This window comes from Nycticebus coucang, chromosome 8 (genome assembly GCF_027406575.1).
Source record: "Nycticebus coucang isolate mNycCou1 chromosome 8, mNycCou1.pri, whole genome shotgun sequence".
Classification (NCBI taxonomy): Eukaryota; Metazoa; Chordata; class Mammalia; order Primates; family Lorisidae; genus Nycticebus; species Nycticebus coucang.
Window position 1 is genome coordinate 199,577 of NC_069787.1, and position 14,475 is coordinate 214,051.

The 14,475-nt window shown below is 45.6% G+C and overlaps 1 protein-coding gene across 1 annotated transcript in view; it reads right to left on the reverse strand.

Annotated features, from left to right (window-relative positions):
- Positions 1-14,475, reverse strand: part of ALDH1L1 (aldehyde dehydrogenase 1 family member L1) — a 69,508-nt gene that overhangs the window by 38,615 nt on the left and 16,418 nt on the right. The window contains exons 6-9 of the mRNA XM_053598570.1: positions 14,315-14,404; positions 13,353-13,490; positions 11,004-11,129; positions 7,782-7,873 (exon numbers count right to left, since the gene is read on the reverse strand). Coding sequence (XP_053454545.1) covers positions 7,782-7,873; positions 11,004-11,129; positions 13,353-13,490; positions 14,315-14,404 — 446 coding nt within the window. The remainder of the gene's footprint in view (positions 1-7,781; positions 7,874-11,003; positions 11,130-13,352; positions 13,491-14,314; positions 14,405-14,475) is intronic.

Below are 14,475 nucleotides of genomic sequence, written 5' to 3' on the forward strand. Positions count from 1 at the left end.
ATACCAGAAAACAGACCAACATATATTCATTAGAGGAGTTCCAGAGAAGAAAAAGGCCGAAAAAATGTTTGAAGAAATTAGCCCAAAAAGTTTCAAAATCTGAGGAACAAATAAATATACACATCTAAGAAGCTAAATGAACTCCAAACCAGATACCCTCAATGAGTTCCACATCAAAATACAGCATACCCAACTTGTTAAAACCAGAGGCAAAAAAGAAATCTCGGAAGTGACAAGAGAAAAGTGCCTCATTACATGCAAAAGATCTTAGATATGATTAAAAGCTGATTTTCACTAAAAAATGTAGAGGCCAAACAGCAATGGGATGACATAATTAAAGTTTGGGTGGGGAGGAAATAATGGCAACCAAGAATTCTATTTTTTTTTAATTTATTTTTTGTAGAGACAGTCTCATTTTGTCACCCTCAGTAGAGTGCCATAGTGTCACAGGTGACAGCAACCTCCAACTCCTAGACTTAGGTGATTCTCTTGCCTCGGCCTCCTGAGCAACTGGGACCACAGGCACCCGCCATAACACTTGGCTATTTTTTTGTTGCAGTTTGGCCGGGGCCAGGTTTGAACCTGCCACCCTCAGTATATGGGGACAGCACCCTACCTATTGAGCCACAGGCAGCACCAAAGAATTTTATTCTTGATGGCAACCATCAATACTACCTTTCAAGAATAAATGAGAAATTAAGACATTTACAGATAAACAAAAGCTAAGAGAATTCATTACAAGTAGACTCGCCCTTTAAGAAATGCTAAAAGGAGTCTTTTATGCTCAAATAAAAGAACACTAGAAGTTGAAGACATAATTAAAAATAAGGAACATGGGTAAAAGTAATGACATAGGCAAATATGAAAGTCTGTATTATTGTACTTTTGATATAGTTTGTAATTTTTCTCCTGTTCCCACAGGATATAATAAAAAAATTCTAAAACAATAATTTAAATTCTACATTAATGGATATATAATGTGTACAGATATAAACTATGTCAGTGACAATATAAAGAGGAAGGGACAGAGATATGTAGGCTTAGAGTATTTGTATACTATAGAAACCACGTTAGTATATTCTAACTAGGCTGTATAAATTTCAGATGCTAATTGCAAGTTAACAACCAAGAAGTAACAACAACAACAGCAACAAAAAATACAGGTAACAAAAGAAGAAAGAAATCAAAGTGATGCACTACAAAAAAAAATCACTAAATTCTAAAAAAAGGCAGCATAAAAATTGAGAAACAAAAACATATAAGACATATAGGAAAAAAATAGATAATTAGTAGAAGTAGATCCTTCTTTATCAGTAATTAAGTTAAATAGAAATGAACTAAACTTTCCTTTTGGCAGTGCACAAGTCGAATGAACAGATAAAGACAAGCATCCATCCATATGCTATAAGAGACTCACTTTAGATATAAGGACACAAAGAGGTTGGAAATAAAAGGATAAAGAAGATATTCCAAGCAAACAGCAGCCAAAGGAGAGATGGGTTGGCTGTATTATTGTGAGACAAACTAGATTTTAATTCAAACAAGGTTTAAGAGATAATGAAGGACATTATATTGATAAAAGGTTTGATGCAGCAAGAGTATATAACAATTACAAGCACATAGACACCTAACATAGCCCCAAAATATATGCAGCAAATATTGACGGAAATTGAAGGGAGAAACAAATATTTCTACAATGGTAGTTGGAGACTCGGATGCTCAACTTTCACTAATGGATAGAACAACCAGACAGAAGATAAATAAAGGAAGAAAACACTTGAATAAATCTATAAACCAGTCATACTTATCCAAAACAGTCTACTCAAGAAGAGAAGAATGCACATTCTTGTCAATGGCACATGGAATATTTCCAAGATAAACCATTCATTAGGCTACAGGATAAATTTTAGTGAATTTTAAAAATTTGACATCTTACAAAGTATCTTTTCAGATTACAATAGAATGAAACTAGAAATCAATAACAAAAGAAAACTTGGAAAAAAAATCACAGAATGAGGAAGTTAAATAACAGACTCATAAACAATTAAGAGATCAAAGAAAAAATTACAAGGGAACCTAAAAATACCTTCAGTCAAAGAAAAACAAAAACATAACATACCAAAACTTATGAGATACCTGGAAAATAATACTAAGAGAGAAATTTATAGGTATGAATACTTATATTAGAAAAGAATAAAGACCACAAGTCAGTATCTTAACTGTATCCCTTACAGAACTAGAAAAAGAAATCAATTTAAACCCAAACCTAACAGAAGGAAGAAAATAATTAAGTTTAGGACAAAGAAATGAAATAGAGTAGAAAAGCAGTACAGAAAATCAACCAAACCAAAATTTGATGCCTTGAAAATACCAATAAAATTAACAAACCTTTAGCTTGACTGAAGAAAAAAGAAATGGCTCAAATTACTAGAATCAGAGATTAAAGGGAGATCCTACCCTTGATTTTACAGAAATAAAAAGAGTCGTAAGAAAACATATGATGAATTTGATGCCTATAAATTTGATAATCTAGATAAAATGACCAAATCTGTAGAAACAAACAATCTACCAAAACTGACTCATAGAGAAATATATAATTTCAATAGATAATATAACTAGTAAGAAAACTGAATCAGTAATCAAAATCTTCTCTCTTTTTTTGAGGCAGAGTCTTACTTTGTGTAGAGTGCCGTGGTATTATAGCTCACAGCAACCTCAAACTCTTGGGCTGAAGTGATTCTCTTGCCTCAGTCTCCCGAATAGCTGGAACACAGGTGCCTATAATGCCCAGCTATTTTTAGAGACAGGGTCTCTCTTTGGCTCAGGCTGGTCTTAAACCTGTGAGGTAAGGCAATCCACCTACCTTGGCTTCCCACAGAGCTAGGATTACAAGTGTGAACCACCATGCCTGGCCTGCAAAAATCTTTTCAATGAAAAAGAAATACATAGGTTAGATGTTTCATTGGTGAATTCTATGTGATCTTTAAGGGAGAATTATTATCAATTTTTCTCAACTCTTCCAAAAATTGAAGAGAATACTTCCCAACTCAGTCTAGGAGGGCAGCATTATCCTGATACACAAGAAGCCAGACAAAGATAACACAAAAAAAGAAAACCATAGTCCAATTTCCCTTATGAACATTGGTGGAAAAATCCTCAACAAAATACTAGCAAACTAATTTCAGCAGCATACTAAAAAGATTATATACCATGACCAAGTGGGATTAATTCTCAGAATGCAAGGATGGTTTACCTACAATAAACAATAAATGAAATATACCATGTTAATAGAATAAAGAGAAAAAACACATGACAATTAGTGCAGAAAAAGTATTTGACAAAATTCAATATCCTTTCATAACTAAAAACCACTCAATAAACTGAGAATAAAAGAGAATATCTTCAATATAAGAAAGGTCACATATGGGAAACCACACCCAACATACTCAGTGGTGAAACACTGAAAATCTTTCTCTGTAGATTTGTGAATTTAGCATTTAATACATCTAACACACTAAACATCAGAGCTGAGCTGAGCCTATTTAACCCTGCTCATAACATTCACATTAGCCTACAATTGGACAAACTCATCTAACACAAAGCCTGTTGTACGATGTGTTGAATACCTCATGCAATTTACTGGATATTGTAGTGAAAGTAAAAAGCAATGGTTGTATGGTATCAAAGTATCACTTTTACACCACGGCAAAGTTGAAAAATCAAGCCGAACCACTGTAAGTCTGGTACCATTTGTATATACTGTGTTTTTTTGATCTGATAACCCAGTGCTACTAAGGGACTGATGAGTAGCTAGTGTGTACAGCGTGGATACCCTGGACAAAGGAATGATTTGTGTCCCAGGTGGGATGATGAAGAACAGCATGAGATTTCATCACGCTACTCAGAATGTTATGCAATTTAAGAGACATGAAATGTTCATTTCTTGGATTTTTCCACTTAATATTTTCAGACCATGGTTAACTGAACACAGAAAGCAAACCACAGATAGAGGGGACTACTGTACTGGAAGTTCCAGTCAGAGAATTTAGGCAAGAAAGAGAAATTAAAGCTATCCAAATTGTGAAGGAAGAAGTAAAATCATATCTCTTCACAGATGACATGATCTTGAAATGTTCCATATACACACAGAAAACTTCCAGAACTAATAAAGTGATTTAACAAAGTTACAGAATGCAAAACATGCAAAAATTCACTGCAGTTCTCCATATTAGGAATGAAAAGCCCCAAAAGAAAATTAATACAGCAAATTCACTTACAATGCATCAAAAAGAATAAAACAGGAAGAAATTTAACCAAGAAGGCAACAGAGTTGTACACTGAAAACTACAAAACATTACTGAAAGAAATTGTAGAAGACCTAAATAAATGGAAAGGCATCCATGTTAATGGGTTGGGAGAGTTAATATCATTAAGATAACAACACTACCCAAAGAGATCTATAATTTGAATGCCATCTCTATTAAAATTCCAATTTTTTTTTTTAATGAGACAGAGTCTCAAGCTGTTACCCTGGGGAGAGTACTGTGGCATCACAGCTCACAGCAACCTCAAACTCTTGGCTTTAGGCAATTCTCTTGCCTCAGCCTCTCAAGAAGTTGGTACTACAGGCACCCGCCACAACACCAATCTATTTTTTGTTGTTGTTGTTGTTACCATTGTTGTTTTAGCTGGCCCAGGCTGGGTTTAACCTGCCAGCCTCGGTGGATATGGCTGGCACTGTACTCACTGAGTTACGGGCACCACCCCCAAGATTTTTTGGTTTTTGTTTTTTGGGGTTTTTTGCAAAACTTAAAAACCCATCCTAAAATCATATGAAATCTTAAGAGACTAAGAATATTCAAAACAATCTTAAATAATCAAAATAGTATGATAGTGGTATAAAAGTAGACATGTAGACCAAAGAACAAAATAGAGAGCCCAGAAATAAACCTACACACATGCAGTCAACTGACCTTCAACAAGGATGCACAAATACAAGATGGGGAAAGCATAGTCTCTATAACAAGTGATGTTAACAAAAGTGGATATCCATTTGCAAAAGAATTAAATTGGCCCTTATCTTGCACCACACATAAATAATCAAATCAAAATGGATGAAAGACTTAAAAGTAAGACATAAAACTATACAACTCCTAGAAAAGAACACAGGGGGAATACTTCATGACATTTCTCTTGGCAATTTTTTCTTGAATTTGATGCCAAAAGAACAGGCAACAAAAGCAAAAACAGACAAGGGACATCAAACTACAAGGCAAGGAAACAATGAGCATAGTGCAGAGACAACATATGGAAAAGGAAAAAATATCTGCAAACCATACATCTTAAAAGAGTTTAATCTCCAAAATAGATAAGGAATTTCTACAACTCAAGAGCAAATAAAACAAAACAAAAATAATAACCCAACTTAAAAAAATGGTCAAAAGGCGTTGAAAGATAATTCTCCAAAGAAGACATACGACTAACAAATATACAAAAAAATGATCAACACTGTGAATCATCAGGAAATGCAAATCAAAACCACAATGAGGCATCACCTCACACCTGTTAGAAAAGCGAAAGGAAGGGAAGGAGGGAGGGAGGGGGTGGGAGAGAGGAAGGAAGGAAGGAAGGAAGGAAGGAAGGAAGGAAGGAAGGAAGGAAGGAAGGAAGGAAGGAAGGAAGGAAGGAAGGAAAATGAAAGGGTTTGGGGAGATTGGAACCTTTGTGCACTGTTGGTGGAAATGTAAAGTGGTGCAGCCTCTGTAGTAAACAATATGGAAATTCCTCAAAAACATTAAAAATAGACTACCATACAATGTAGAAATTCTGCTGCTGGGTTTTTATCCAAAGGAACCAAAATCAGGATCTCAGATTCCCATGCACTTCTGTTTTCTTTCACAAGAGCCAAGATGTGGAATGGTACAAATGCCCATCAGTGAATGGGAGGATAAAGAGAAGGTGGTCTGTACATACAATGCGATGCTGTTCAGTCATAAAAGAGAGAACTTTTGCCACCTGGCACCACATGGATGGATCTGGAGTGCTACAAGCCAATGACAAAGAGAAATGCTGCAGGACTAACCTGGTATGAGGCGCTAGAGCAGTCGAACTCTGCAGAGAGGAAAGGAGGAGGCTGCTGCCAGGTAAGGGAGGAGGGAATGGGGGGCTGCTAGCCAATGGGAAGAAGGTTTCAGTGATTTGAGAGAAAGTTGTAGAGATTTGCTATACAATACTCTGCTTAAAATTTTGTTGAAAGGACAGGTGTCATGTTATGCATTTTTCTATAATATTTTTAAAAAGAATATATGTCCTAAACTATTGCAAAACAAAAAGGGTCAGTTCTCTGCTCATCCTCTATGAACCACAGACCAGTGTGCAAGCCTGGCCTGGCCTCTGGACACCATTCTCCTAGGTGTCTGATGTTCTTCTTAGTATTATTTTTTAACAAAACAATTATTTTATATTCATACTGCCCCACAACAGAGTGAGTTTCTAAAAGTCTGCAGTGCCCAAGATTTCTAAGTGTACAAGCCCAATCCACCCTTGGATTTCATGATACACCACAAAACCTCCCACAATGCCCTACCCTCTGTGGTCTGATGTGACTACAGCCCTTGCCAGCAGAAGGTGGAGTATATTTCTCCAGCCCTGGAGGCCAGACAGGTCCTGTAACTCGTTGTGGCCAACAGAATGCAGTGGACATGCTGTGCCCACACTGAGCTCAGCTCACAGAGGTGCTGCACACTCCTGCTCTCAACCCACAGTCCAGCTGCCACCACAGGAGCACGCCTAGGAAGGCTAGTAAAGGGGCCACCCTAGACCAGCCAGCCCCAGCTGACTGGCAGCTCCCACAGACACTCACATGAGCCCCACTGAGAGCCATTGAGCCTGGCCCAAATTAGCTGAGCCCAATGAATACTGTCATCCATAGAACTGTGAATGAGCCAGAGAAATGATGTTGGTTTAAATCACAGTGCCTCAGGGTGATTTGTTATGTAGCCAAAAGTAGCTGGAATAGTGTATAGCCCCAGTTCTTCTCATGATCCCAGAGCTGCTCCTCTGCCTTGACCCCTCCCACATTCTTAGGACAGACTGCATGCAGCTGAACCCTCACAACCACCCACATCTGCTCTGAAGCCTGCACACTCAGACCTGCACACATGGCCCTGTTGCACACTCAGACCTGCACACACAGCCCTGCTTACTCAGACCTGCGCACATGGCCCTGATGCACACTTGACCTTGTACACACAGCACTGCATACATGGTCCTGCTGCACACACAATCCTGCACATATGGCCCTGCTGCACACACAGCCCTGCACAATGGACCTATACACTCAGTCCTACACACATAGCACTGCACACACAGCCCTGTACACTCAGCCCTGTACACACAGCCCCGCACACTCAGCCCTGCACACTCAGTCCTGCACACACGGCCCTGCACACAAAGCCCTGCTGCATACTCAGACCCGTACACACAGCCCTGCACACATGGCCCTGCACACACAGCCCTGTACACTCAGTCCTACACACACAGTCCTGCACACTCAGCCCTGCACACTCGGCCCTGCACACATGGCCCTGCATACACAGCCCTGTACACTCAGTCCTACAGACACAGCCCTGCACACATGGCCCTGTACACTCAGCCCTTCCAGAGTCCCAGTCTACAAAGTCCATAAGCATAACCAATACCAGTTGTCTCCTGCTGCTCAGTCTTGTGGGGATTTGCAACACAGGTCCAGAGAGACAGGACCCCTCCTCTCCTGATCTTACCTCACTACGTCTACAGACGCAGCCCCGGACTTGAAGAAATCAGTGGAGTCTTCAACCTCTAGGACATTGGGGAGGATCCGCTGCCAAATACTCTGAAAAGTAAGGCCCAGTGAGAGGGCAGCTTGGGAGAGCCAGCTGCCTCCAACAGTATCCTCAGATGTGCTCCCAGATGCTGAGGGCTTGGCTGGGCCTCTCTGTCCCACAAGGTCTTCCCTTTCCCAGGGTCTTGCTGGTCCTAGACTGACTGCCTCCTGGGGTAGGTAGAACCGGCCACTCTGTGCCTGGCTGCTGTCCTCACATCCACCCCAACTCAATCCCCAGATTCTCTGGGGTCCCCACAGCAGTCCTGCTGGAGGAGAATGGGTGTGGCTGGGGACCGGGAAGGCAGGGCCCAGCTGCACCTGAGCCCCCAGCTCATGCCCGGCCTTGCTGTGGTGTGAGTGACTGAGTTTTGTGTCCCCAGCATAACACCAGCAAATGGGCCCTACCACAGCTTAGGGGGTGGATCTGAGGGAGAACGAGGCTCCCTGATGGGCTCAAGAGACCCAGCTCCTGGTCTATGCTCCTCTGTCCTGACACATGTTTAGGGTAGCAGCAGTACCTGACCAGTGGCCTCATGGACATGAGTGGTCAGCACCCACCCAGATGCCCAGCAAGGCCGTCCAATGGATCAAGATAAGACAACTGGTCTCTGGACAGGCTCCTGGCAGGAGCATGAAGAGCCCCAGTGAAAACAGCCAGGTCCCTGCTCTCTGTGAACACCAGTTATTGGACCAGATGAGGGTGAGGCCAGGCAGGGGACACAAGAGGCCAGTCCCAGCCCCCAACCCCGAGCCCCAGATCTCCCTGGCTCTTTCCTTTCTTCCTTGGAGAAGTGTCACAGACATGCCCTTCTTATCCTTAGGGTGATCGCAGAGCCAGGCTGAGCCACTCACACATGCACACACCTGCTGCCTGGCCCTCCAGGCCTCCACTAGCCTTGTAACTATGGGCAATACCCTCCCCTAACCCCCAGCACGTGTTTCCATCCTGGGCTGCCTTCAGGGATCAGCTGCTGCTTCATCTCCTTTGAAACCTCCACCGACCCTTCACTGGCAGGGATGCCCTTCTCAGACTCACACAGCCAGGGGCCACTGATCCTCCACCAATGGACAGTGTCTCTGACACACATGGCCCTGTGGAAAGCAGAACCTCCAAGAGGCCATGTGGTGGACTGTCACCACGGGCACTCCAAAGCTACACAGGACTCATTCAGACCCCAGCCCCGCCTGACAAATTGTGGACACGCAGGCAGCCTCTCAGTGCCTATTTCCTTGTCTGATAGCTGCATGAGAATCTCCACATGGCCTCACGCTGCCTGGCCTCAGCTCAGAGGGGCAGGAGGGTAGGTCACTGCCCATTGTCGGGTCCATAGTGGACACGTGGCAAATTCTGCTGAATGACCACAGGCTGGACCCTCTGCTCCCATGCTAGGGAGTAGGCCAGGCCCAGGCTGCCCTCTTCTCATCCTGGCCATCTGCTCTCTGCCCCTGTGGCAGTCCTGGAAGCCAAGCCCAGCTCTGAGCAAGAGGCAGGACAGCAGTCAACCTAGTGATGGCCACGGGGGCTGCACAGTGCAGTAGGCGGTAGTAAGGCTCACTTGACCCCTGGGCTCCAATGCAGCTTAGCTGTGGCTTCCCTCAGGCCTTGGCTGGGACAATGTGATAGTGGCACCTACTTCATAGCACTGTCATAATAAGCAAATATGTTGCTATTCCTAAAGAATTTTGTACTCTGCCTGTGTACACACTCTAGAAGTACCTGCTTTTCTCATAATGACTCCTGGGCTCATTGCCAAAGTGTACTGAGCTCCTAATCCATGCCAGCTACTAACTAAATCCTCTCCTGTGTGTCTGCTCCTCCACCAGCTCCACCAGCAGCAACATTCACTGAGGCAGGGTTTGCTGCTTGTTTCAGATGCAGGACTCAGCTGAGCTATTTTAAGGCAGCATTTTGTGGCTCAGTCCTGTGTGTACAAGCAGATGTCAGAAGGGCTGTCAGTCCAGCTGGCTCTGTGATCCCAGAGCAGGCACAGAGTCAGGGCCAGGACAGCTGCTCCAGGAATAGTTTTGGAGCAAACAGGAGCTTGTGGTGAAAACATTCAGGGTCTTTTGCTCTCCCATAAGGAAGCTGCTGGCTCTCTGTGCCCACTGCACCATGCAAGGACCTCATGGCCACCCCTTGCTGAGTTCTTCCCTCTGCTCCTAGGACAGCCTCTCACTCTCCTCCCAGAATACCTCTCATTCCCCAGGCTCCAGCTCTGTCCCCTGCCACAGGGATTTCCTAAATACAGGGCGGTCCCTGCCCTGTCAGGGCCTCAGCACTTGCTGTGAATTCTGTCTGGAAGGTCTTCCCCTGATTGTTTCTCTCCACCTGGGCTCAGCTCCAAGGCCCCCCTGAAGGAGGCTGTCCCTGACTCTCCTTATAGAGTTGAGCCCCAGACCCAAGGGTCCTCCTTCCTACCACCCCATTGTTTTATTTATAGCACTTCTAGAAATCATTTTATTCATTTCCTTAGCAGTGTATAGACTGTCTTCCTCATAAGAAGGTAACCTTCACATTACTTTTCAGTGCCTAGCATTTGGCAGAGGCTCAGTACATATTTCCTAAGTAGTTGAATATATGATGGAAGGAAGGAATGGCTAGAAACCCACCCAACATCATCCATCCAATAAGGCTCACTATCCATGCATGACTTCCAGGGAGAGGGAGAAACAAGGGGCAGAAACAAGTTCTGGGAGGTCACCACTGACTAAACTTCAGGATGAGAAGACTGAGCTCAGAGAAACAAGCACCCTTGACATCATGCAGGCAAAGCTGGACTGGAGCCAGGTCTGTCTGATGGGCCCCCTGGGTCACCTCTCAGGTAGCCTTTCTGGGAGGTCCCAGTGCATACATCCTCATCCCAGTGGTGCAGGCTTGGCACCTGACTCTTTCAGATATTCCAGGGGCTTCTGTTTCATTTGTTCACCACTGACAATGAGTCCCTAAAAGAATCAGACTCAGCCGGCCCAACCCCCAGTTCCCATTTGCAGATGAAGGAGGGGCAAGAGGGCATCAGAAAGACCGAGACAGAATAGAACCAACCCCAGCACTGGGGCCAGCAAGGACACCCCATAGGGGGCATATGCAGTATACACCCTACCCAGCTGGGCGACAGCCCTCCTGATGGTGGCCTCTTACCCGCACAGCTTCTGCAGTGGCCAGCTCCTCCTCCATCAGCTCAAGGGCACTGCTGTCTGCTCCCTTGAAGAAGTTTGAGGCCAGGACCATCTTGCCATCCTCCAGCTGGATGTTTTTCACCAGCAACTGCAAAAGGAAGGATTTCACAGTTCCTGTGGTCAGATGAGAGTGGTTCCACACGGGGTGCTGTGCCACATTCATCCCCAACCCTCACAACAAGGAGAGCACAAGGAGTCCCAGGTTAATGATAAGGAGGGAATTCAGAGTGGCCACTATTCTAGGGACACAGGAAACTGCAGTGTTCCTGCCCACCTCGCTCTCAATTTGCCTGTCACTCATCCCCCACACTCTCCCTTCCTCTGTGAGTGCTATGACTTTATTACTTCTGTAAAAGAATGCCTACGCCTCAGAAAATATAACTTAAGCACCACATTAAAAACCAACTGGGAAAACAACTAAACCCTCAATCAACCAATAGCTCCCTGAGTCCCATGGAAACATCTGGAGAGCTTCATCAGATGCCTGGCTGGGACACAGAGGTGGAAAGAGGAGAGAATGCAAAACAGAATCTGGCAAGCCATACAGTCTACAATGCCAGGGACAATGCCGCAGACTGATCCCTAACACACCCAGAGTCCACCACCAATCACGGCGATTCTGGGTGCCTGATGTGACTGACCACCGCAGAATGTGGTTCCCGTGTCTCCCCTGCATTTACTGACTGTGGTCGACGTGGGCATTTGCTGAGTTTAATAACACATGTGAGTTGTCTGGGGCCTGCTCACTTCTAAGTGCTTGTTCAACAAATGTCCTTGTTAGTGGGCAGAAAAAAGCACATGGGGAAAGAGCTGCAGCTGAAGCCATGGCTAGGTGGCTCCACACGTGCCACACACTCTAGACCTGCTCCAACACAGCTGGAGCCAGCTTCCCTGCCTGGTCCCTACCCCACTGCCTCTGGAGGACATTCTGGAGCTTTCTAGGAGCTAAAATTCTGCCAGGCTGAGAAGTTCCTGAGAGATCCTTTAGCCTAGGGTCTCCACCAAGCTGCTTCCCCTGCCTTGCTGCCCTGTGGGTCTCCTGGCAGATGCAGAAGGTGGCTTTGTTCTGGCTGGAGCCCCATCCTCTCACACCAAGATGCCTGTACATCTCTCTCCTCCTGAGCATGGAGAGCTGAGGGGCAATGTCTCCCCCTCCAGCCAACCTCAGGGGCAGTTGAAACCAAAAACTGACTGACATGGGGAAAGGCAGGGCCAGCGTGTCAGTCCTGAGCTGGCCCTGGGAGAGACCTAGGCTGGACTTCTCCTGGCCCTTTACCATTTCCTCCGTGCAGCTTGCTCTCTCACTACCCTGCATGATTTTCCAAGAGCATCCATCCCCTGAGTAAACCATGCACAGAAGAACTCCCACCCCAGGCCTTGCTTCTAGGGAACCTGTCCTCAGACCGATATTCTCTTGTAACTGCAGAAGAATAATGGATACCTAAACCACTATCAGTCATAGACATCAATGGCGGCCTCAATGGAGGGTGGGCACCAAGAGTGAGCGAAGGCCAGGTCAGGCACAGCCACGACCCCCTCCACCTGCCTGTACACACCACTGTGGCCAGAATACAGTATCTGTAGGATTTATCGAAGTTCCATGAGTGCTGGAAGACCCCTGCCTGTCCTTCTCCCTGCCCCAGCTTCTTACGTTAGAAGAGGTAATAGCGCATGTTAACAGTGGGCTACCATGGCCAAAGAGCCAGAGTTAGGGCCTTGGAGCCAGAGTTTCAGGGTTTGAATCCCATCTCTGCCACAGACTGGTTTGAGTGACATTGGGCAAGTTATTCAAATCTCTGTTCTTTAGGTTCCCCTCTGTAAAATGGGTATAATACATATAGCAAGGGTTGCTGAGAAGATAGAAGTTAATGCATATTAATTGCTTTAATGCATTGCCTGGCACATCAAAAGCACCCCATCAATATTAGCAGTTATTCAGATTTGCAAGGTCTGCTAATACTTGTGGCCAGTATGGATGGCAACATATCCTAAGTTGCAGTGGCATCCCTATTCTTAGAGAAAGAAGCTAACCATGCCCTGTGGTGCTTAGACACGCTGACAAGTCAGGCTCCCTGAGAGGGTTGCTCCTTGCTTTGGGGTTGCCTGATGCCCACACAAGGCCCCAAGCTCTGAAAGGGGGGCCTTGTCAGGGACCAGGGAGCACTGGCTAAACTGCCTCCAACAGACAGAGCTTAGGGTTTTCCCACCTGGGTCTTGTTTCCATTTCTGCAGAGTGACCAGGGTTGTCCTGTTCAGTGTAGGTGACCCAGAGTCTGTGGTACAGGCAAAGGACTCCTAGTAGCATCCTTACCATCCTGTCATCATTCCCGAACAGGATGAGCCCTGCTTTGGTGACCACCCCTGGCCGATGGGCTCCTGGAATGGGCAAAGCATCTCCCTCAGGCGCCACACCTGAAGTGTTCAGGGTCGAGTTGAAAAATGTCAGCTTCTGTGGAAGGAGGAAAACAGAAGATGGCAGATGAGAAGCAAGGCCAGGAAGACAGAGAGAGGCTAGGGCAGCTAAAACTTCAGAGCAAGCTCAAGGCCCACTCAGCCCTAAGATCCTGCCTCCAAGGCACAGACACAGTAGCAGGAGGGCCTCAAGCCCCATGTGCACCCAAGACCATTCACCTTGGCCCATGGCCTCAGACCTCATGTGCACAAACTAGGATAAAATATGTTCAAGCCATCAAAGCATGAAGCCACCCCTCCTAGGGATGCCACCAAGCACTGATCACTTTGGTCAGCAGATACATTTGACAAGGTCTTTGCATCAAGGAAGATGGCAGAGAGACTTGTCACAGTCTGGACAGTCGGCTAGGGTCAGGGGTCTGGATAGTCTGGGGCTATGTGGAGAATAGAATAGCCCTCAAGGTTTGGACAAAGCCCTCAAGGTTTGGCTCTAATAACCACCCTGTGCCTGTGAGCTCCAGGGCTCTCCGTTGTTAGCATCCAGCCTGTGCACGCCATCCCTGGCCCCAGTATGCTGCCCCTCCCTGTCTGGGGCCACAACAGAGTCAGAGCTAGGCCCAGGCAAACCCAGGGCTGAGGCTCAAAATATCTCACAGCTAGACTCCAGAATCACTGCAGGAGGCCTCCAGCTATGCTGGACATCTACCCTTTAACCACCAGATGGTGGACTCCTGGGCCACAGATAGGGGCAAGGATCAGGGCAGTGGCCATTTACTGACCAGCTCAAACCCATGTCATAGTTTTACAGCCATTGGGGCACACCAACACAGCTAGCTGAACTCCAGTTACACGTGAACACACCTGTCCACAGGCCTCTGTCCAGGCACCTGGCACCTTGTCATTCCCACGGATCCAGTTATGAATGGCCTCGGCTGGCTGGTCCCAGTTGATCTGTAGGGAGCAGGATGTGTGTCCTTGACTGGTCTCTCCCCATTCCCCTCCCACCCTGAGGACCCAAGAAT